This window comes from Stenella coeruleoalba (assembly GCF_951394435.1).
Source record: "Stenella coeruleoalba genome assembly, chromosome: 18".
Classification (NCBI taxonomy): Eukaryota; Metazoa; Chordata; class Mammalia; order Artiodactyla; family Delphinidae; genus Stenella; species Stenella coeruleoalba.
In genome coordinates, this window is record NC_137164.1 from 66995685 (window position 1) to 67017634 (window position 21950).

General features: G+C 40.2%; 1 protein-coding gene across 3 annotated transcripts in view; it reads left to right on the forward strand.

The window, feature by feature from the left end:
• UBAC2 (UBA domain containing 2) overlaps positions 1 to 21950 on the forward strand; it is a 152231-nt gene that overhangs the window by 94909 nt on the left and 35372 nt on the right. For all 3 annotated transcript variants that reach the window (XM_079902690.1, XM_079902691.1, XM_079902689.1), the window contains one exon: positions 19780 to 20025. In XM_079902690.1, coding sequence (XP_079758816.1) covers positions 19780 to 20025 — 246 coding nt within the window. The remainder of the gene's footprint in view (positions 1 to 19779; positions 20026 to 21950) is intronic.

Here is a 21950-nt window from a genome sequence, read left to right on the forward strand (position 1 = left end):
CAGACAATAGGTAGTTCATTGCTTTCATAATGAAAGCAGCATGAGAATTCACTCTTTTGTTCATGATAAAGTTCTGTTTCTCTTAGCAGTGATAATCTTGAGCCCTTTTTTGGATATTTTCCTAAAGCATTCAAAAATTTGAAAAGTACCTTATTGTGTTATATTTCATTGTGTTAGTTTACTGTTAATTGATTTGCTCACATTATCTGAACCCCTCTTTAATAACTCATTATGTGACTCATTTGTTTTAAGGCATCCCATTTTCTTTCTTTATTCTGTTTTCAGATTCCTGGTTTTAAAATAAGTTCTTGCTGTCACCTCAGAAAGTTTCACTTTGTGACATTCGGTGCTCTAGAATTGGAGGTTGCATTTTTTATCTCTTTCTAGTCTTTTTAAAATCTAAAGTATGTGTGTTGTGATCAGTCTTTTCTCGTACAGACGCTTAACAGGTGGTAAGGTGCTTGATTTAATTTTTTAAAGGATCAGAAGTTTAACAAATGTTTAACATTAAAATTCCTAGTTTCAGAAGAGTGAATAGAATTGCTCAGTACTTGAAATATAATCCCCAGATGAATGTAGCTAGCATTTGAATAATCCCACTATTAGTAAACCCCTTTGAGCCAATTGAATCTTCACTTTATAGTAACTAATTCAACTAATATTACTGACCTCCTACCATTACACAAATCTGATAAATCTTCACATCAGCCTTGTTCTTTACTATTATTCCACCATAGTTAGATGATACTGTGTTTACTTAAGATGATTAATATCAGGGATAATTACACCAGTTTTCCTTCATGCTATACCATAGATGTTAGTGCTTGTTTTGAATTTAATGAATATTTTGTTTCTGACTTTTTCCAGAAAAATCATACATTTGTTATGAAATATTTAATATAATATGGTATACTTTAGATAAGGATAATTATAAAGGAGGATATTCAAACTATTTGTGAATGTTTGGTTTACACACCACTGATTGAGGGATGGAGATCTGAGATTGACAAAGCCACAGCTTGTCCCAGATGTCTCTTGCTCAACCTGACTTCTCCTCTCCCTGTGTTTATCAGGCAACTTCCCTTTTTTGTTTTTGTGGCGGCGGAGGGTGGGGGGGGTTGTTTTTATCCTAAATAAAATACTAAAAAGAAAATAAAAGTTTTACTACCAGAAAGAAATGCACAGATGGTTTTCAGTGTTTTGGAGGAATGTTAGAAAACCTGTTGATAAAATAATCACCTTTTAGCTCTGAAACCAGTAGTTCTCCTAACATACTATATGTAGTAAGGAAGTAATTTTATTTCAATCTGTGTTTTTAAGAGAAAGAGCTTTTTTTTATAAAAAGACATTTGTATAAACCTAAGTCATGTGTTATCTGCTGTCATAGAAACCAAAACCTTTACTCATGTTCTTCTGAAAAGCTGCCAGCTTTGGGTTTATTTTATTTAGTTATTGGTGGATTTATTTTGCTTAGGCTGCTTTTTCTCTCTGCTTGTGTCACCCATTCTTTCATGATTAGAAATGTTTCTGAATACATAGCTTAAAAATATCCCGCTGACTAAAAGAGGAGGAGGAGATAAATTATATCAGGACAGTATTTTGCTAGGTGGGAGTGCACTTTCTGTCTTCAGTGATGTCACAGAAAAGAATAAGGACTAAATATTTTTCCTGGGTGGAGGGGGGTTGGGGAAGTGTGTTTAGCTTATGAGGAGCAATAATGAGTTAATTTGACTAGGACAGCTGTCTCTCCACAGTTCTGTTTTGTGATCCCTCAGGGATTCCAGCTGCTGCCAGAAAGGATAAGGGTCGTTCGGTTTACGTAAAGATTAAGATTACAGTAAGTCTCCTACATACGAACCTTCAAGTTGCGAACCTTCAAAGATGGCAGTGCGCGTTCACATGTCCAGTGAAGTTAGTTCACGTGTCTGGCGTACATTGTCACGTGCGTGCATCCTCTACAAGTGGTTGTGCTTTTGTGTCCTTTACGGTACTGTATAGAGTACAGCACCGTACTCTATACAGTATCTGTACAGTAGTACAGAATCTTTATTTCAAGCCCAGGATGTCAGGAAGCAAGCGTAAAAGCAGCAGTGATGTAGCTGGTACTTGCCTGTTCCCTCGATGCCAGCGCCTGTGTGGCAGCTGTTGTACTGTACTACTGTACTTTTCAAGGTGCTGTACTGTAAGACTAAAAATGTTTTCTTTATTTTTTGTGGGTTTTTTTTCATGTATTATTTGTGTGAAGAGTATTATAAACCTATTACAGTACAGTACTGTATAGCCGATTGTGTTAGTTGGGTACCTAGGCTAATTTTGTTGGACTTACAAACAAATTGGATTTATGAATGTGCTCTCGGAACAGAACTCGTTTGTATGTAGGGGACTTAACTGTATTCACACGTACCATTGATACATGTTTTAATGTTGCGTTGTTCTTCCTTTGACAATTCTGGCTTCTAACACCAACATTTTTTTTTTTTTTGGCTGCATTGGGTCTTCGTTGCTGCGCACAGTCTTTCTCTAGCGTGGCAAGTGGGGGCTGCTCTTCGTTGCGGTGGCTTCTCTTGTTGCAGAGCACAGGCTCTAGGCGCGTGGGCTTCAGTAGTTGTGGCTCGTGGGCTCTAGAGCTCAGCTCAGTAGTTGTGGTTCATGGGCTTAGTTGCTCTGCAGCATGTGGGATCTTCCCAGACCAGGGCTCAAACCCGTGTCCCCTGCATTGGCAGGCGGATTCTTCCCAACACCAACATTTTTTTTTTTTTTTTTTTTTTTTTTTTTTTTTTGCGGTACGTGGGCCTCTCACTGCTGTGGCCTCTCCCGTTGCGGAGCACAGGCTCCGGACACGCAGGCTCAGCAGACATGGCCCACGGGCGTCCCCTGCATCGGCAGGTGGACTCTCAACCACTGCGCCACCAGGGAAGCCCCCAACACCAACATTTAATATCTAAACTACGACTGTTTTCATGAAAGTTTGCAAAATTGTAATTGGAAAGCTTGGCTATTGTAGCCAAGTGAAATATTTCAGTGTAAGTGAGTGCTTGAAAATGTTAGTATACACCTACTTTCATCATATTCGCACCTCATGTCTAACTACTCTTCTTCACGTCTTTGGTGAGAGACCTTCAAAAATTGAGCCCACTCTATATGTTCACAGTTCCTCCAGTCTTGTTACACATTAATACTTTTTTTTCCTTAAAGAAAATATTGCTGTCTTATCGAACTTTATTTAAGGTCTTTTGTGGTTCTGCAGAAAGTCTTCAGGCCCTCCGTATCCTTGCACTTCTTCATTTTCTGCCATCTTATGAATCATAGTTATGAGTCATTACCCCTGGGATGTACCCTAATTCTCAAAAGCTGATGTCTCGGGCCTGAGCTGATTCTAGCACGATTAAAATAGGAGCCTGCTTTTGCCAGTTTTTCTCTTTTTACAGTTCACATATTTATCACCATTTGGTCCTCTTTCAAGCTGTTCCGCAGCAGATGAACAGACAGACCTGTACTTCTCAGACTCCAGGCTTCTCCCCTTCAACCTGTCCATTTACCATCTAGTCATTTCCTGCATTTGTTACCTGTTCTGTACAGTATGTCAGACTTTGATTATCTTGTGATCAAGCAACCTTAGTGTGAAAGAAAATCTGTCCTACTCAGTAACAAGATTAGAAACATAGATTCACACCAGATTCGTTAGGACTTTGGATGTGGTCTGAGTTTGTATTTTTATCTGTAGGCAGTGAGGATCTTTAAAGCTTTTCAAACAAAAAACTTCACGATGGTGCAAGATTATAGAAGTCTTATTAGGGTTTGTAAGTCAAAGAAGGGGGGAAGGAGAGAGTTGAGCAACCTTGAAGGAGTCAGGATGGCTCATTTGTGGGCTGTGATTTGTCTGTCTGTCTTCCCCCAACAAGAGTTTTAAAGACAAAAAAAAATAAAACATTGTCTTATGGTAACTGTAAAAGAAAAAGCATCAAACAGAACCTTATGTTGATGGGCTTTCCAAGTCATGGTATATCATCAAGGAGAAAGCTTAATGGAATTAGCATAATCTGCTATGGAAATCAGAACTTCTTTGGAGTAAGTTTTCGAATCCTGACCTGCATCTCGGGTGAACGAGGATGGGGAGTTGGGTCCTCTGAGCCTTGCCCTGCTTTTCACGTCTTTCTCTGCTCTTCATGCTTCCTTTTCTTCTTCCTTATTCTTGCTTCCCTTAGATTTCTTTTCCCAATTCACCAAAAGAAGGGTACAGTGTAGCAGGTCAGGTAACTCATCTGATGCCCAAGGTTTTCAGTTGAACTTTAGGGACTAAGATGATTTTCTAGCAGTTCATTGAAAATGAGGGCAGGGCTTTCCTGGTGGTGCAGTGGTTAAGAGTCCGCCTGCCAATGCAGGGGACACAGGTTCGAGCCCTGCTCCAGGAAGATCCCATGTGCCTCAGAGCAACTAAGCCCGTGCGCCACAACTACTGAGCCTGTGCTCTAGAGCCCGTGGGCCACAACTACCGAGCCCACGCACCACAACTACTGAAACCTGTGCACCTAGAGCCCGTGCTCCGCAACAAGAGAAGCCACTGCAATGAAGAGTAGCCCCCGCTCGCCACGACTAGAGAAAGCCTGCACGCAGCAACGAAGACCCAACGCAGCCAAAAATAAATAAATAAATTTATAAAAAGAAAAAGAAAATGAGGACAGAAGCTGCAGAGGGAGGTCAAGGCTGGTTAGAGCTGTGAGGTGGGTTGGACTTGTGAAAGAACCTAGTGTAGAAGTGGAAGATGACAGTGGATCCTTAAGAAACAGCCATATTTAGAGGGTGCTTTCACCTTCTTATATAACACAGTATTTACAATCCCAACACCAAATGGAGTGCTTATCAGTCCATTGTACATCTCTCTCTCTCTCGTTCATTGATTCATTCATACCTTCTCTCTCCCCCCATTTTCCCTCCCTTCCTCTCTGTGCCCCCTTCCCCTGTCCCAAAACCTTCTGTCCTCTGCCTTGTCATGACAATTACAACTCAGTCCGGGGCTGACAGAATGTCTTATTAGACAAGTGTTACACAGGGAGTGACTAGTAGACTTTTAAATGTTCACTGCAGAACAGATGAAATCATGCCAATGTCTTGATAAAACTGTCAGAGAAGTGCCTCATAAAGTATAGCTATAAAATTTTCATTACTGTAGCTTACCTTCTACTAACTTACCTTTCTTTAGGCAAAAACCTTTCGGAGGCTTTCAGAATTAGGCCTCCTCAGGCCCCTCTCTCAGCCCTTTGGACCCTGTGCTCCAGGGACACTGAGCGTCTTGCTCTTCCCGGCACCTCGTGCTGTCTCAGGATTCTGTGCCATCACTTATTTGTCTTTAACAAACACATGGCTCTTACTATGTACCAGGCACTTGTGGTAGATGATGTTGTTTCTTCAACTGTTTTGTTTGTTGAGAATATTTGCTGCCCGTCTCTGTGGGCACCTCCCTGAAAGGCCTGCCTCTACGTGCCCTGCTAACATCAGACTCTACTGTGTGACTTACATGAGCCACTGGACCATGAGCAGAAGTGATGAATGCTTCACAAGCAGAAGTTTTAAGAACCATTGTGTGGCTCTGCCATTGCTCTGTTCCTTCTGTCATGAGAAAAGCATGTGACGTATAGAAGCTGCTCCTTCAGCCCAGACCCCAGAATGAAGAAGACACACGGATCAGGGCTGTGGCCAACATGTAAGATGAGTGAGGGATAAACCTTTGTTATAAGCTACTGAAATTTGGGATAATTTGTTACCACAGTATAACCTAGAGAGAGCAGACTAATACAGCTCTTTTCTAAGCAGTTTACTAATATTATTTTATTAGTCCTCCTGAAAACCTGATGATGTAGGAACTGTTGTCCCCGTTTTATAGATGAAGAAACTGAGGCACAGAGAACTTAAGTTATTTGCCAAGAATAACTGATAAGTAGTGGAGACAACATTCAAATGCAGGTACTGGAGCTTTGGTGTCTGTGCTCTTAAGAGGTGGCTTTCCATAACCATATGCAGGTTCTTCCAACTACATCCATTCCTTCACCATTAGATGCCTTCTTTTCCTAGAAAAAAACTTATTCATTTAAGTTCTCACTCTGAAGCCTTTTCTGAGTCTGCCCTTTCAGTTTAGAAACTATACATTATTCTTTATTTTATAATCCCCAGTGCCTAGCAAAATGTCTGGCATTTTATCTTTAGTCTATAACTAATTGTTGAGTTTCAGAATTCAGTATTATCAAAATAATTATTTCTGTGCAATAAAACGCTGTAGCTCTTTGTGATCGTTGGGATGCTGTCAGCGTGTACTGCCTCACTAGGTTCTTGACACTCTCTCTACGGCGGTGGAGAACCTGGGCTTACCATCTGAAAGATGAGGAGGCTGAAGTTGAGGTTGCACAGCTGATGGATCATAGAGCCAGGACCAAAGGCCAGGTGTTCTGGCAGTTCAGTGGGTTCAGTGCCTTCCACTGCACATTTCAAGGCTCTCATCCATGTCTGTTTCAACCACAAGACACTTAGGTACAAAGCTGTTCTTAGATCTTCCCTTGACTATACCACCAAGATGAGGCCCTGATCATCGTCAACGGAGACACGATTCTGGAGGGAGATCTTGGTCATGAAGAAGTTTTAAAAGTACCCAGAGGTGCTGAAAGACACATATCCACAGCAGCTTCCTGCAGCCTTCATTAAAAATGTTGTGGGCCGACCAACATCCAAGAAAACTTTATCCCGTTGGCAGCCTCTGCCTTCTCCCTATTATGAAGAATTCTGTCTATAGCTATACTGTACTTTCTTCTCTAATATCATCAAAGATATTTAACTGGTCCTCCATATGATGGATTAAAAATGCAGCTCAAACCTCACCTTCAACAAACTCTTTGTCTTGTGTTTCTGGCATTGTCATGTACAAGAAAACGAAGTAAAGGATGGCTTTGAGAAAGCGTAAAGGATAGTATAAAACATATTGAGCTGGGTCAGTACTGCTGCTGGTCAAAGGAAAAAGAAATGGAGATAAGGAAGAGGTTAGCAAGAAAAACACGCATGCATTTTCATTTTAGATGATTACTGGTAGATTACATGGGAGTTGCCCCACAGAGCATTTTCTCGCAGGGTCTTTACGTTGTTTTCCTATCAGGAGATGGAAAGTCTTGAGTCGGTTTTGATTATCTCTTTAAACTGATTTTTTTTAATAGAAATGTCCAGTGTTCCTTCTTCTTTGCAGCTGATTGTGTTGATATTTTTCCTATATCTTGACTTTAACCTCTGGTAAAGAACTATGGTAAAAATCAGTGCATGAGATTTTGAATATATTCATTATAAACAACAGCATATTATCAGAAAGTCTTATGTTAGTTTATGTTAGCTTGGAATATTTTTAAGGTATCAGAAGTTTTTTATTGCTAAAGATTGGTTTTAGTCTCCGAAAATCCCACCTCTTTTATAAAGTTTAAGAGGAGAATTATACATCCAGAAATGTCTTAATCTTTCTAGATCTTCACATTTACTTTTTTTTGAAAAATTTTTTTCTTTTTTGTTCATTAAAGTGTTACATGCAATAAAATTTACCAATTTGAATTGTACAGTTTGGTGAATTTGGGTCCTTGTATACAGTTTTGTAACCACCACAATCAGGATAGAAAACAGTCCCGTCACCCTAAACATTTTTTCATGCTGCTGTGAAGATCTGTATACACATTTATGTGTGGACATATGTTTTTACTTCTCTTGGGTAAATGCCTAGGAGTAGAATTGCTAGAATTTATCATATGAAAAATATATGGTACCATATTATTTTACAAAGTGACTGTGCCATTTTGCATTTCCACCGTCAGTGCGTGAGCATTCCAGTTCCTCCGCCTCCTTGCCAGAACTCCGCATTGTCAGTCATTTTAAGTTCAGTCATTCTAGGTGGTGTGTAATTATATCTTGTGGTTTTAATTTGCGTTTCTCTAATGACTAGGGATTTGGGCATCTTTTCCTGTGACTATTAGCCATTTGTATATCTTCCTTTGTGTTGTGTCTGTTCAAATCTTTCACCCACTTTTTCGTTGGGTTACATTTGTATTATAATTACATCAAAAGAGTTCTTTTTATATTCTGGATATAAGCCCTTTGTTGGATATATTTTGTAAAAATTTTATACCAGTCTGTGGTTTGCCTCTTCGTTTCCTTAACTATGACTTTCAATAAGCAAAAGTTTTAACTTGACTAATTCAGTGTTTCAGTTTTTAAAATAGTTTGTGCTTTGGTATCTTAAGAAATATTTGTTAATCTGATGTCACAAACATTTTGTCCTATGTTTTCATCTAGAATTTAATGGGTTTTGCTGTTACATTTAGGCCTAAGATCCACTTTGAGTATAATATTTGTGAAGTTAAGGGTTGAGATGTATTTTTTTCCATACAGATATCTAGCATTGTTCCATCAGCGTTGAAAAGACTCTTTTCTCTTTTGCGTATTACCCTAGCACCTTTGTTGAAAGTCCGTTGACCAGTGTGAGTCTGTTTCTTGACTTTCTTTTCTATCTCAGTGATTTATATGTTTGTTCTCATGCCAGTACCATACTGTTTGAGTACTTTTGAGTATGGTAAGTCTTGAAACCAGGTAACGTAAGTATTCCAACTTTGTTCATCTTTTTCAAAACTGGTCAAGCTATTTTAGGAACATTGACTTTCCATATGCCTTTTTAAATCAACTTATAATTTCCTTCAAAAAAGAAAAAATACAGTTAATATTTTGCTTGAGATTGCACTGAAACTATAGATCAGTTAGGAAGGATTGCCATTTTGATATTTTAAAATATGGCCACAGATTATTTTATACTTCAAGAGATGGAGCTTAATTTCCCTCTTCTAGAGTGTGGGCTATACTTAGCGATTCACTTATAATGAATAGAATATGGCGGGATGGAGTGTGACTCCAAAAGGCTGATGATAAGAGGCACGTTACTTCTATCCTGCTCCCTCTCAGGTCACTCATTCTGGGGGAAGCCAGCTGCCATGTCACAAGGGTACTGAAGCAGCCCTGTGGAGAGGTCTGCAAGGCAAAGAATGATGGCATCCTGCCAGCAGTCAGCACTGACTTGCCAGTTGTGTTTCTGAGCCACATTAGAAGCTGGTCCTTCAGCCCCAGTCAGGAGTCCCAGATGAAGGCAGGTAGGCTGACATCTCGACTGCAGCCTCATGAGAGACCTTGAGCTACAGCCACCCAACTAAGCAGTCCCTAGATTTCTGACCCACATAAACTGTACATATAATAAATGCTTATTGTTTTAAGCCACTGAGTTTTGGGTAATTTGTTAGTCAGTAATAGATAACTAGTACAACTATTTTAACAATATTGGGTCTTCCAATTCATAAACATAATATGTCTACATTTTTCTAGTAATTCTTCAATTCCCCTTTTTAATTTTTAAATTTTCGATGTACAGGCCCTACACATCTTTCATTAAATGTATTCCTTTTTGTGGGGTTTTGATGCTATTTTAAATGGAGTTATTTTGTTTGCTGCTTGTATATAGAAACGCAGTTGATTTCTGTATATTGCTATTGTATACTGTAGTTTTGCTGAATTTGTTGTTTCTGTGGATTCCTTATGGTTTCCTACATATATGATCAAGTCATCAGGAAATAGGTTTGGTTTATATGTTTTACTTCTTCGTTTCTAATCTGTGCCTTTTATTTTTCTTGCCTATTGCACTAGCTAAGACCTCTAGTATAATGTTAAATAAGAGTGATGAATAGACATCCTTGCCTTGTTCCTGGTCTTAAAAAAGGATTTCGTTTTTCCCTGTTGAGTCTCTATCTGTAAATGTGTAAGTTGTTCTTGATCTTTACATTCATTTTTAATTTGTTATTTTTAGTCCAATGTAAGAAGCAAATTTTTAACATAAGCCTGTTTTCCCCTCGATTTTAGTTTGTTGAATCAGTTCATGAAAGTGAATATAAGTTTAAAGGGAGGTGGTCTCCTTGTTGAAAGGGAAATTCAAAGGTATTTACATTTTAGCATTTGATTAAGACTTTTTTCCATGTGCTAGAGACTCTAGCTGTCTCCCAATGTATTTTTTTCCTTCGTAACAGAACCTTCATCTTATTTGAGGCAGCAGGGCCGCCAACTAAAAGATCACGTTTTCCAGTCTCCTTTGCATCTAGGTATGGCTATCAGACTAAATCCTGGCATCCTGGCTAATGAGCTATAAACATACGTATTGGTGGGACTTCTAGGAAGGCTCCTTAAAGTAGCCTTTTGTCCTTTTGTTCTTCCTCATTTTCTTCTCCCCGCTGCCTGGAATGCAGTTAAGATGGTTGGAGCTTTTCTAACCTGAGGGAGAAATAAATTTCTGTTGTATTTAAGCCACTGTTATTTGCAGTTTTCTGCTTTATGCAGTTAACCTAATCCTCTTGACGCATGATTTTCTGAAAGAAAAAGCTTAGAGCAGCTTTCTAAGACAATTTGTTAGAAACAAATAATCTATTATTAGTTTAATTAATTCTGTTAATTAATTCTGTTATTCTTATTCAACTTTTCAAGAATCAGAAGGATACCCAGTGTTTAAATAGATACTTTAAAATAATATTGAAAGAGAAAAGAGGGCTATGGGAAATTCATCTGAATCACTCTTGTACTTGACAAAGAACAAGATAGCAAGACTCTTTCAATAAGTGCTTAATGCCACATGACTCTGTCACGAAAACAACAGTCATTTCATAATTAATCACAAGTGGCACAAATAACTTGGGGCGTTTCTAACTTGTGTACATACTCTTTGCATAATAAAATGAGTAATTTCCAAAGTTCCTTCCTTCTTTCTTTAGTGTTTTTCAGTGAAGGAGAAGGAACAGGAAAATGTAAGGTTCGTTAGAGCAGGGCTTTTCTTTGTTTTGCCTCCTGCTGTATCCCAGTGTTTAGAACACAGCCTGGCACCTTATAGAAGTTCAGTAAAATATGTGTTGAATGAATACGTGAGGCCTCAGTGGGCCTGGTTTCCTCGGGACTTGAGTGAATATGAAGTCTGCATGAAAGGGTCCAGATACAAGGGAACATTTGTTCCCTCAGCTCCTCTTTATCTTGTGACGGCAATGCTCTCCCCCAGGAAAGCAGCCCCTTGTGTTTGTCCTACTGTCCCATTAGATGACAAGTTTCTTGAATGTTGGGACTGTGGTTCACTAGGACCCTGGCAGTGTAGTTTGCCAGGCAGGCTTTTGTTCAGCCACAGGTGACTGGAGAAGGAGATCAACAGAAACCTGAGTGCTGGTGCCAGGTCATGGTTTCTCATCTCCGCTGGCTGTGGTTTCATGCTAACACTAAACAAGACCAGAGGACAGTTGAGGTTTACTCTCTGTAATCAAGGGAGTTTCACATGTTTCCACACAGCAAATTAAATTCTTTATTCCCTTTGGCCTGGACTTTCAACTGCAAGAGGTCCGGAATGCTCTCTGGTTGCTTCACCTCTGGGACCCTTTACCTGGCCGGGGTTCCCAACTCCTGCTGCTTGAATGCTCTGGTTCCAGCTCTCCCTGCCCTTCACAGACACAGCCCGCTTGTTCATTTCCACTGTATCTGAGCATCCTGGCCCTGAGTCCTGGCCTGCCCGAGATCACTGCCACTGCTTCATCCCTTGCCATTGGGCCTCTCAGCTTGATCTTGGGCTTCCGGGCTCTGAGGGCCTGCCAGACCTCTCCCTTAGGATTTCCCCTGGCCTCTTGACACTGCAAATCCCAGCAGGTGGTCTATTTTTAAAGCCTCTTTTTTCACAAACTCTGGGGGTTTCAAGAAAACTATCATTCAGAAGTCCCAGGATAAGAAGGGTTGGTAATGTGATTATCAAATATTTATAGGAAACTAAATTCTTAAAGCTCTTTATATTTTAATCCTTTGTGTGAATACCTGTGTTGACCAAAAAATTAATCAATAGTCAATCTAAGAAAGCATGGAAATTTTTATCTGAGCCAACCCAAGGATTATAACCCAGGAGACAGCCTTTCAGAGAGCTCTGAGAACTTCCGCAGAGAGAAGGGGGAGGCCGATACACGTGTGACTGTGACGAAGGAGCACATGCAGTCAGGCACACATCTTACTAGAAGGCTCCTGCTATTTGCAAGGAACAGATACCTTAGCTAATGGTCTTAGTGTTTTTCTAAGTATGCAGAGGTGCAGGAAACTAAGTTTACAACAGTTTCTCCTGAAATATCTAACTGTCTTAAGATCCAGTTCTGTCAGTTTTCCCAGAGCACAAAGTGCTTCATCCTGAACTTCGCCTTGAAATCCTTTCAGAGTGTGCTGCTTGCTGTAGGTCAGCGACTGCAGTGGCTAATGACTTGATTCTTGGAGAACTGGATGGTGGGCAACTTTGTTTATTCTACAGTCCCTTCCCTTTCAGTCTTAGTATTGACTAAGGTTTGGGAGGCATTTCGTGACCAGTTTTTCCCACTGTGCTTAGGAATGCTCATTCCCAGGTCAGAGGAGGATTTCATTGATAGGCTACTCAGTGCTATTACTGGACTAGGCCCTGTTAACAGTAGCCAAAAGCCTCTGGACCTCCTGTCTCACTAGTCTGTTATGGTCTAGGAAATGGTTCCCTCTTGTTGCTTCTTCCCGTATCCAGAGTCACACTGTTACAATCATTGATCTTACAGGACTGTATGTTTGGTCAGTGGTTTCAAGTCACCTAATCATCATTTATTTTAGCACACATTTGGTAATGCAAAAAAACAATAATCTTGTAAAATAGGCAGAATACAAGTAATATAGCCAGTAAAATTAATAAGGTCATAAGTCAGTATCTAAACTAAGAGCTAAGGTGCAGCCCAGTATCTCCCCAGGTTGTCTGACCAGTCTATTCTGCACCAATCTCTAAGGAAAATGATATGTTGGCATTGTACATAAAGTTCATCTAAGGTGTCTGCGTGTACAAGGCAAGTGGTGGGTCACTGTGACCATTTACAGGATTGAGTAAGGAGTGTTATCATCTGAGGAGTTACATAGTAGCGCCAGAAGGAGAAAGATTGAGCATTGTGGTTGAGCAGGTATTTCTGCCGTAGGGTAGGTCTGGCTAACACATAATGCAGATGCACAGAGCACACTAGAGGAGGTGGAGGAGGACAAAACGGGCAGAGAAAATTTTGTGTTTAAATTTTTCTTTTCTTGCCTTAAAATATGAATTTTAATTTCACCACCTGAAACATTTTACAGTAGCACTTTATTTGTCTGACAGCTTGGGGTCATGCTGGTGTATCAGAGGTGGGGACAGGTGAATTCTACCTTTTTGTCACATGGGAAATATGAACTTCGGACCAAAAAAGTGTGTCTACTGGCACCTTTCCAATTTTCTTTAAAAGAATCTGAGATGACATTTTGGGGGTTTTTTGGACTATTCATTCATTCACGATTCTCCCAGCAGGTGCTCTTCTAGGTGCAGAGGCAAAACAGTGATCAAAACCAACCAAAATTCTTCCCCTTCCAGAGCATACATTCAAATAAGTAACCCTTAGAATAGAACTTTAAGCCAATGAGCACAAAAGCCCTACTTTATCCCCGCCAGAATTTGCAGCCGTGCATTTGTTTATTACTGGGTAGGATGTCCTACATAGGACGTTCCTACTAATATTGAACACATAATTTCATAACTGTATGTGTGATGGTGAGGGGATAGATATGGGCAAGAGAATGAAAATGTTCGGCCTTCATCAATTCCCTGAAGGAATCTATGACCAAACCCCCCCCCATTAAGAACCCGCCCCCTTACTAAATTGTGAGCTCCTTAAGTACAGGCAACAATTATACATTGTCGTTATTTTTTTCTGTATTTCTTTAAAAGGTATATGATTTCATAAAGCATAAATAACACTGTATTAATGGGTTTATAACGTATATAGGTATAACATAATTAAGACAGAAAAGTAGCACAGTGAATGGGGGTGATGTTAAATGGAATTATACTCTTGAAATTTCCTATATTTTAATTGAAGTAATTCAGTATTAACTCTAAACACATTATGTGTGTATTGTAATCCCTAGAGCAAACACAAGAAAAAAATATGAGATATTGCTAACAAAATTCCATTAAACAAATTAAAATGAAATACTAAGAAATATTTGCTCAACACAAAAGGAAGTAAGAAAAGAGGAACAAAAAGCAAATGAGATAGAACCAAACAGCAAAATTCAACTATGTCCAGGTAAGTATATTAAGTGTGAATAGGTAAACACATTAATTAAAAGGCAGAGATTGTCAGACTGGATTTAAAAGTAAGAAAGTGCTATATGGCGTCTACAAGACACACTTTAAACACAGACACAAAAAGGGTTGAAAAAGAATGAAGAAAGATTAATCATGGAAATAGAAATCTGAAATGGCCATATTAATATAAGACAAAATAGATTTCTATATGAGTATTACTCAGAGCAAAGAGGGATTCTTTATTATGATAAAAGGGGCAGTGTATGTGTGCCTAATGACAGCTTCCAAATACACCAACATTTTCCAAATACATGAAGTTAACACAACTATGGACAAGTGGACAAATTCACAATCGCTTTGAGACTAAAAAATACAAGTGTTTATTTTAATTTTTCACCTAATTCAAATCTCACAGTTCTGATTTGATCAATTTTTTTCATATTTCGTTATATTTATAACAACATTTTGCTATCTTCAGCTAAATCAGTGTGATTTTGCTGTTATACAGGTCCATTTTCTATCTTCCTTTTTATCCAGATCTTCAGAAAAGGAATCCTTACTTCCTCGCCTCCAATTCATTATATATTTTTGCCATATTTACTTCCTGTCTCTTTCTTTATTACATATATATATATTTGTTACAGAGAGTGCTGCCCCCGACGCCTCCCCTTCCTTCTTCCCTTATCATCCTGCTGCAGAAGAAACCACATTCCGTGGTTCTGTACTTACTACATGAGTATGTGCCCATAAGCAGTAAATACTAGCATGTTGTGTTTTGAAGTTTTGCAAAAAGATGAATACAATATGTAATACCTTTTTAGAAACATATTAATACATGTACACCGAGTGTATTTAACTGCTGTTTAGTATTTTGTGGGATGAATAAACCACTCTTTAACCATTCCTCTCCTGGGACACTGTTCCCTAGCTGTTACACAGAGCTTTGCAATTGAGAATTTCCTGAAATACACCTTTGGCGGCTCTGCTGGGTATTGTCAAATTGCTCTCCCCAGTGGTCAGGCCACTTTGCCTTCCCTCAGGACTGTGGGAGAATTCTCAGTTCCCCCTCATCCTCACGAAAACTTGAAACCAGGTTTTTCCATTTTTTGCTAATTTTTATTATGTTTAACATTGTTCAGTGAAGATTTGCAGTTCTCTGAAGGCAAGTGAGGATAAACGTCCATTCATGTGCTTGTTGGACATTGGAATTTCCTTTTCTGAAATTGCCTTTTCATCTGCTTTATGAGTTGGGTTGACTGTCTTCTTACAAATGGATAGTTTCTTTATGTTCTGACGCTACCTTTCTTGAGGACAAGAATCCTAAGGACCTTCTCCCAGGCTCTTGTCGTGTTTCCCTTCATTTATGGTAACTTTTGGCCCCCTGTAGCTTTTATTTATTTGTTTGTTTGTTTTTGGCTGCATTGGGTCTTTGTTGCTGTGCACGGGCTTTCTCTAGTTGCGTCGAGAGGGGCTACTCTTCGTTGTGGTGTGCGGGCATGCAGTAGCTTCTCTGGTTGAGGAGCATGGGCTCTAGAACGCAGGCTCAGTAGTTGTGGCGCACGGGCTGAGTTGCTCCACGGCATGTGGGATCTTCCCTGACCAGGGCTCAAACCCGTGTCCCCTGCATTGGCAGGTGGATTCTTATCTACTGCGCCACCAGGGAAGTCCCCCACTGTAGCTTTTAAATTGTAAAGTAGATGAATGTGTGTTTTCTTTTATAGTTTGGGCTTTATGTTTCTTATTTAAAAATCCGTCCTCATCCCAGTGCCAAAAAGATGTTCCTTCTGTATTTTGTGCAGAAAGATTTACAGTTTTATAAATTATATTTGTGTCCTTAATCCATTGGGAATTTATGTGTGGTGTCAGGAAGGGAGAGCTGTTTTGTCTTTATCCTTATGTGTGGCCCGTGTATGTTTTTTCCCGTTTAACGCACCCATTTCTGCTGTGAACCAGGTGCCTTGTACTCGAGTCTTTTTCTCTGCTCTTGCTCTTTACATCGATTTGAGTAGCTCTCCGTAAAGACCACACTGTTTTAATCACTCAGACTTTATAGCATACTTTGAAATCTGATAGGCCTTATTATGTTTCCCAAAAATTATCTTGACTCTTCTGGATCACTTATTCTTTATGTTTAAATCTTTTTATTGTGATACATAACACACACCCAACTGTGCGTCAACTATAAATGTTATGAAGCCAAACAAATCACTATGAAGCGGACGCACCCGCAAAACCCTGTGCAGGTCAGAGCACTGCTGGCCCCCGGAGCCCCGGTGCCCCTCCCTTCTGTGACTGCTCTCCTGGCGCACCGCAGATGGTCATCACCACCATGCTTCGCTGTATGGTTTTTCCACTTGACTGATCCATTTACAAAGTGGGGTCATAATGTATGCAATCTTTTGGGTCCAGCCTCTTTTTCCCAACATTATGTTTCTAAAAATTTAAACCTTAATATTCCATACAAATTTTAGGATTGTTATTTAAGTTCCAACCAAAAAACCCCAAGAGTCTCTTTGGTATTATATTGAATATATATATTAATATGGTGAAAATTGATGTCTTAACAATTTTGCCTCTTCCCATTCGTAGATGTGATGTTATGATATCTTTGTTTATTACTAGAGGTTTTTTTTAATGTCCCTTATTATAGTTTTTTAGTTTTCTATAAAGGCCTTATATATTTTTTATTAAATTTATTCCTAAGTATCTCATTGTTTTTGTTGCTGTTGTCTGCTCGCAGCTCATTGTTTTTCCTTCCTCTAGGCAGTCAGTATTTGATCTCTGGTTACTTTTGTTGACTTAAAGAAAAGCGCACAACATAAGAGTTGTGAGTTTAAGGTTTATTCAGCGTCTTACTGAGGACTGTAGCCTGGGCCATAGCTCTGAGGAACCGCTCCAAAGAAGTAGGGGAGGCGCCAGTATAATAAATTATGAATTTTTTGGCTGTGAAATACATCTAGTCAAGCATACATCTCAGTCAAAGATTACCGCCAATCAGAAAGAGCAGAATCTCAAGTTAATTTTAGTGCTTTTCTTTGTATGTGAAGGTGCAAGAATCTGGGGTCATTGAAATTCTTCCTGAGATATGCATCTAGCCCTCTAGGGGCGTGTTTATCTAAAGCACGGAGTGCCTCATCCGGATTTTTCACCCTGAATTCTCCTCAGGGTGCGCTGTCAGCGTGCGACTGCTGTGGGTTGTGACTTACCCTTATATAATGAGCTACGCTCTTTTGTTCTTTTTTCTTCACACTTTTAAGGATTTCTTTCTCTGTTTCACTATAATGGATCTAGATATAAATTTCATTATGTTATCCACCTTGGGACTATTGCATTTTCAATCTGAGTATCTATATTCTTTATTAATTCTGGAAAACTCAGCTATTATCTGTTGAAATATAGTCCCTTTCTTCCTATATTTCTTCTGTTGTCTTCTTCTGGAAGTTCTGTGAGACATACACGGAAGGCCTCTCTGTCTGTATGAAGTCCACATGTGTAGAGCCCCCGGCCTCCGCTGTTGGCCTGCTCTGCCCGCTCCAGAGCCTCTTTGATGCAGGCCCTGCAGAGCTTTTACCTTCTCCCCGTAGAGAAGGGAGAGGGTAGATGGGGGCTCTGCTGGGTGAGGGGAGGCATTGGAGTTGCTTCTTGCACAGAGTTCTGTGACCTTCCACTTCACTCCCACCTTCACAGTACCTGGTGCCTCTAATCCCTGAGTCCGTGGCGGGGGGTGGGGGCGGTGGGTGGGACCCTCTCCCTCGTTTGGATTTACCCTTCTCATATGCTAAGTATTTCTAACTACTCAATGTGTTTTCCATTTTGTTAGTGTGGTTGAGGATTACAGATGCTTTCTAGTTTCAGTGAATGTGAAGTTTGTTTCTGTTTTTGTTTTCTTAGTTGTTTTGTACCATTTTTGAGAGAAGTAGCATAGAAATTATTTGAAACCAAAAGTCCTTTTCCATTCACTCTTCAACCTCCTCCAGTGTGTCTTTTGCTCCTACCACTGCACCAAAACGGTTCTTAATGTTGCCAAATCCAACAGTCATCTTCTTCCTCTCTCTGTCTTACTTGAACTCTGGGCTACGTTAGACATAGCTGACTATTCCCATCTTAAAACACTGTTCTCTTAGCTTCAGTGGTACTAAACTCTCCTAGTTTTCCTTCTTCTCACTGGCAGCCCCTTCTCAGATTTCTTTACTGGCTTCTCCTACTCTGTCCATCCACAAAATGCTGGTGTACCCTGGGTTCAGTCCTAAGTCCTCTTCTTTCCTCTGTAATAACGTCCCCCGCCCTCATTATCTCCTGTAGTCCTGTTGCTTTAAACACAGTCTTATACCACTGACTCCCAAATCTTTATCTCTGCAAACTTTTCTCTTGAGTTCCAGATTTTTATATCCAACAACCCTCTTGATAGCTCCACTAAGATTTCTAATGGATACTCCCAAGCTCATTCCTGCATTGCACTCACTGTTTTCTCTGCCTGAAACGTTCTTCCTCCAGTTCATCAAATCACTGACACCTCACTATCCTTAAGAACTCTGCTCAAGTGTCACTTCCACCCGACCTAAAGAAGGTCCTTGCTCCAAGTCACCTTATTTTATTTCCTTCATAGATCTTGTCTGGAATTGTTTTGTGTGTTTGCTTGTTTACTGTCCAATCTCTGTATTGATTACGATTACCTCTGTAAGAGTAGGGCTTTATTTATCTTGTCTTCTGCTATACTTTAAGTGCCTAGAACAACACCTGGTATATAGCAGATGCTCAATAAATTTTTGCCTAATTAGTTAATTTAAGTTTTATTAGTAAAACATTAAAGTGTACTTTTCTCTTGTTAGACAGAAATGTGTCAAATATGTTCTAATTTGGTGTGAATAACTTATCCTAAGAATCAAATTCACAAAATTAAAGATTTGTCTTTAACAAAGGAATAGCCATTCTCATTTTTACCTAGGAAACCATAGAGACTCCTGAGACTTCTCTTACCATATAAATTGCCTTAAAGATGAAAAATAGCCTTATTCGTAAACAGAATTGTTAATTGCTAACTATTGGCAAGGATTTTAAAATCTAGGAAAAATACTTGCAAATTTTATTAAAACAACTGTATACATTTTAGGTAGTCTTTATTTTCTGATAAATGTATTGTATTTACATATTTGATATTGATGCTGGGTCACATCATCGAATATCAAAGTTGTTTTCTCTCAGTATCTCTCTCTGATGGCCATCTGCCAATAAGAATAACCACAGAGTTAGTACAGTGTGAAAGTGTTTTGATAATCAAATATTTCATGGCTTTTTTTCAAAAGACAACATTGTTTTTTTAAATATTGTACCAGTACTTTGAGTGTTAAATAGTTAGGATTTTGCTGTCTCTTCTAACTTAATAAAAACACATTTGTTTACTGAGTAAATTCATTTTTTTGTTGGTTTGTGCTGCTTAGTATCCTGCAACCTGGTAGGAGTTCTGGTTGTCACCTAACACTACAACAGTGAAGGAAAACACCATCTGAAGTGTTTTGCGGTTATTGATTTCTATGTTAAATATGTTCTTTAACATTTTATGACATTTCAACAATCCAGTTGAACGCTTTTTCTTTTAGATTTCCGGGCTCTGCTACAACAGCAAAATGTTGCAAGTTCATGAGGTGCTCTGCGTCCCCAGCTGGATGGCAAAGTTCTGTTCTTGGACACTTGAGCCCATCTTCTCATCTTCAGAACCCACCAGCGAGGCCAGAATCGGGATGGGGGCCACGGTAGACATTCAGAGACAGCAGAGGATGGAGCTGCTGGACCGGCAGCTGATGCTGTCACAGTTTGCACAAGTGAGGCGGCAAAGACAGCAGCAGGTAAACAATAACCACAATGGAAAATTCAGAAATACTCAGGGGCCTGCGTAAACTTCTCCTTTGAGACTCTATGTGTGGTAGAGTCTGCATTTCATTCCTGTGCATTGTATCATAGATACCTTGACATGTTTCCAAGTGGAATGTAGGTCTCTGATAGTGGCTATTGTTAGTGTTTTCTTTTTAAGGTAAAAAAAGTAACTTGCAGCTGAAAGACTGGTCAGACTGGACATTCTTGCTCCACTTCTATTAGATAAGCATGATTTCTTAGAGAAACACCAAGCATAGTTAACAAGACGGGATATTTATCTGTTTTTATCATCTTGTAAAAGCCACAGTGTCTTCCTGTTAAAATGCTTATTATTGTGTGCTCCGGACTGAAGAGCAAATGTCAAACTTCTTGATTTTCCTTGGTTGCAATGGAGAATATGAAGGTAAGAAAATTTTCAAGGGAACAACCAACAGGTAGATCAGATAAATTCTCTGTTTTCTTAGCCTTGTCGTTAATCGTCAGGAAATACTGAGCATTTATCCACAAAAACTGCTCTATCCAAGCAATCCAACACCACACTGGTCTTCCCAGGGTTACTCTGCGTCAGGCTGAAACCTCATACCTGGTCCTTCTTTGGCACTTCTGTGATCCAGTGCATTGGGTTCCTCGTTTCTTGTCTCCATCCCCTTTACCCTCTGGGGTATGAGAGAGAGTTCTGTTCTCTCCTGCCATCTCCCGATCTCCTGCCTGCATTGCGTGTGAGAAGTAGGTCTTCATCGCGTGTGGTCTGGAAAGTGAAATCAGATGTGATGTCCCTGGACGTCAGTGGAGAGGTGGGTCCCAGAGTTTCTATCTGGGGTGGGAAGAAGGGGGCCCCTTATCAATGGGCCGAGTCTGCAGGTAAAAGAGAGAAGTGAAGGCTATTCCCTACAGGTGTATTTGAATTTGAGGTGACTCTGGAACATACAATAAAGGTGCCCCTGATGTAGTTGAACATGGAGGACAGACATCACTCTTGGAGAGGTCAGAGCCGTAGGTGCAGATCATGGATTAAGTGTGTAGGGTTGGGAGGTGAGTCCTGTAGGAGAATCACATCCAGGATGAATGTAGGCTATAGGCTAAGCCTGCATTTAGCAGGAGGAAGAGGTAGATCCTTTGAGGAAACAGAGGAAATAATGAAAAGTATGAGAACTCAGAACAGCCGGTGTCCAAAAAACTGAGTAATAATGAGTATAAATATTTTCTGATAGAATGGACAGAGCTATGAGGGAGAGAAAGAAGTAGTGTATGATCCTGAGGTTTCTGGCTTAGCCAAGGAGAGAGATCAATGACAGCACCATCCCACCAACATCAGAAGAGCAGGCGATGGGAAATACATTGACTGAGGTACCTTCAGGCTACCTGGGGGGAGATTCCCTGGTAGATAGCTGTGGTCTTGTGCTCATGAGCAAAATGAGAGGTTGTGTTTCTGAGGTTGGTGTCCCCAGGCAGACTCTTGTGTGTGAAGTGAATCGGAGAATGCCGTCAGGATGAGCATCTTTGGGGGGGGGGCGGTGAAGGGCAGAGGGAGACTTCGAGCCCCAGTCACAAAGAAGGCCCGAGCTAAGCTTAAGGTGCCCAAGCCCCGGAGTTGCGAGAGACCTTCCGAGTCGTCCCAGATTCAGAAAGGTGTTAGCGCAGATTGCAGGCGCCTCTCCCCAGATGCACGCCATCCACAGAGCAGATGTTACTTGAGAACCATCAGGTGCCCGCCCCCCGGCAGCAGGAAGATGGAGCGCTGGTCCTGAAGGAGGGGGAGGATCTGGGTCACAGACCCGTCCAGAGTATCCGCCCCTCGTGCTGCTTGGATCTTCTTGTTTTACTTAAGTTCTCGGAGCAACACCTCCAAGATTGCAGTGGTGCTTTTTTCCCAGGAGAAACCTTCAAGAGGAAGGTC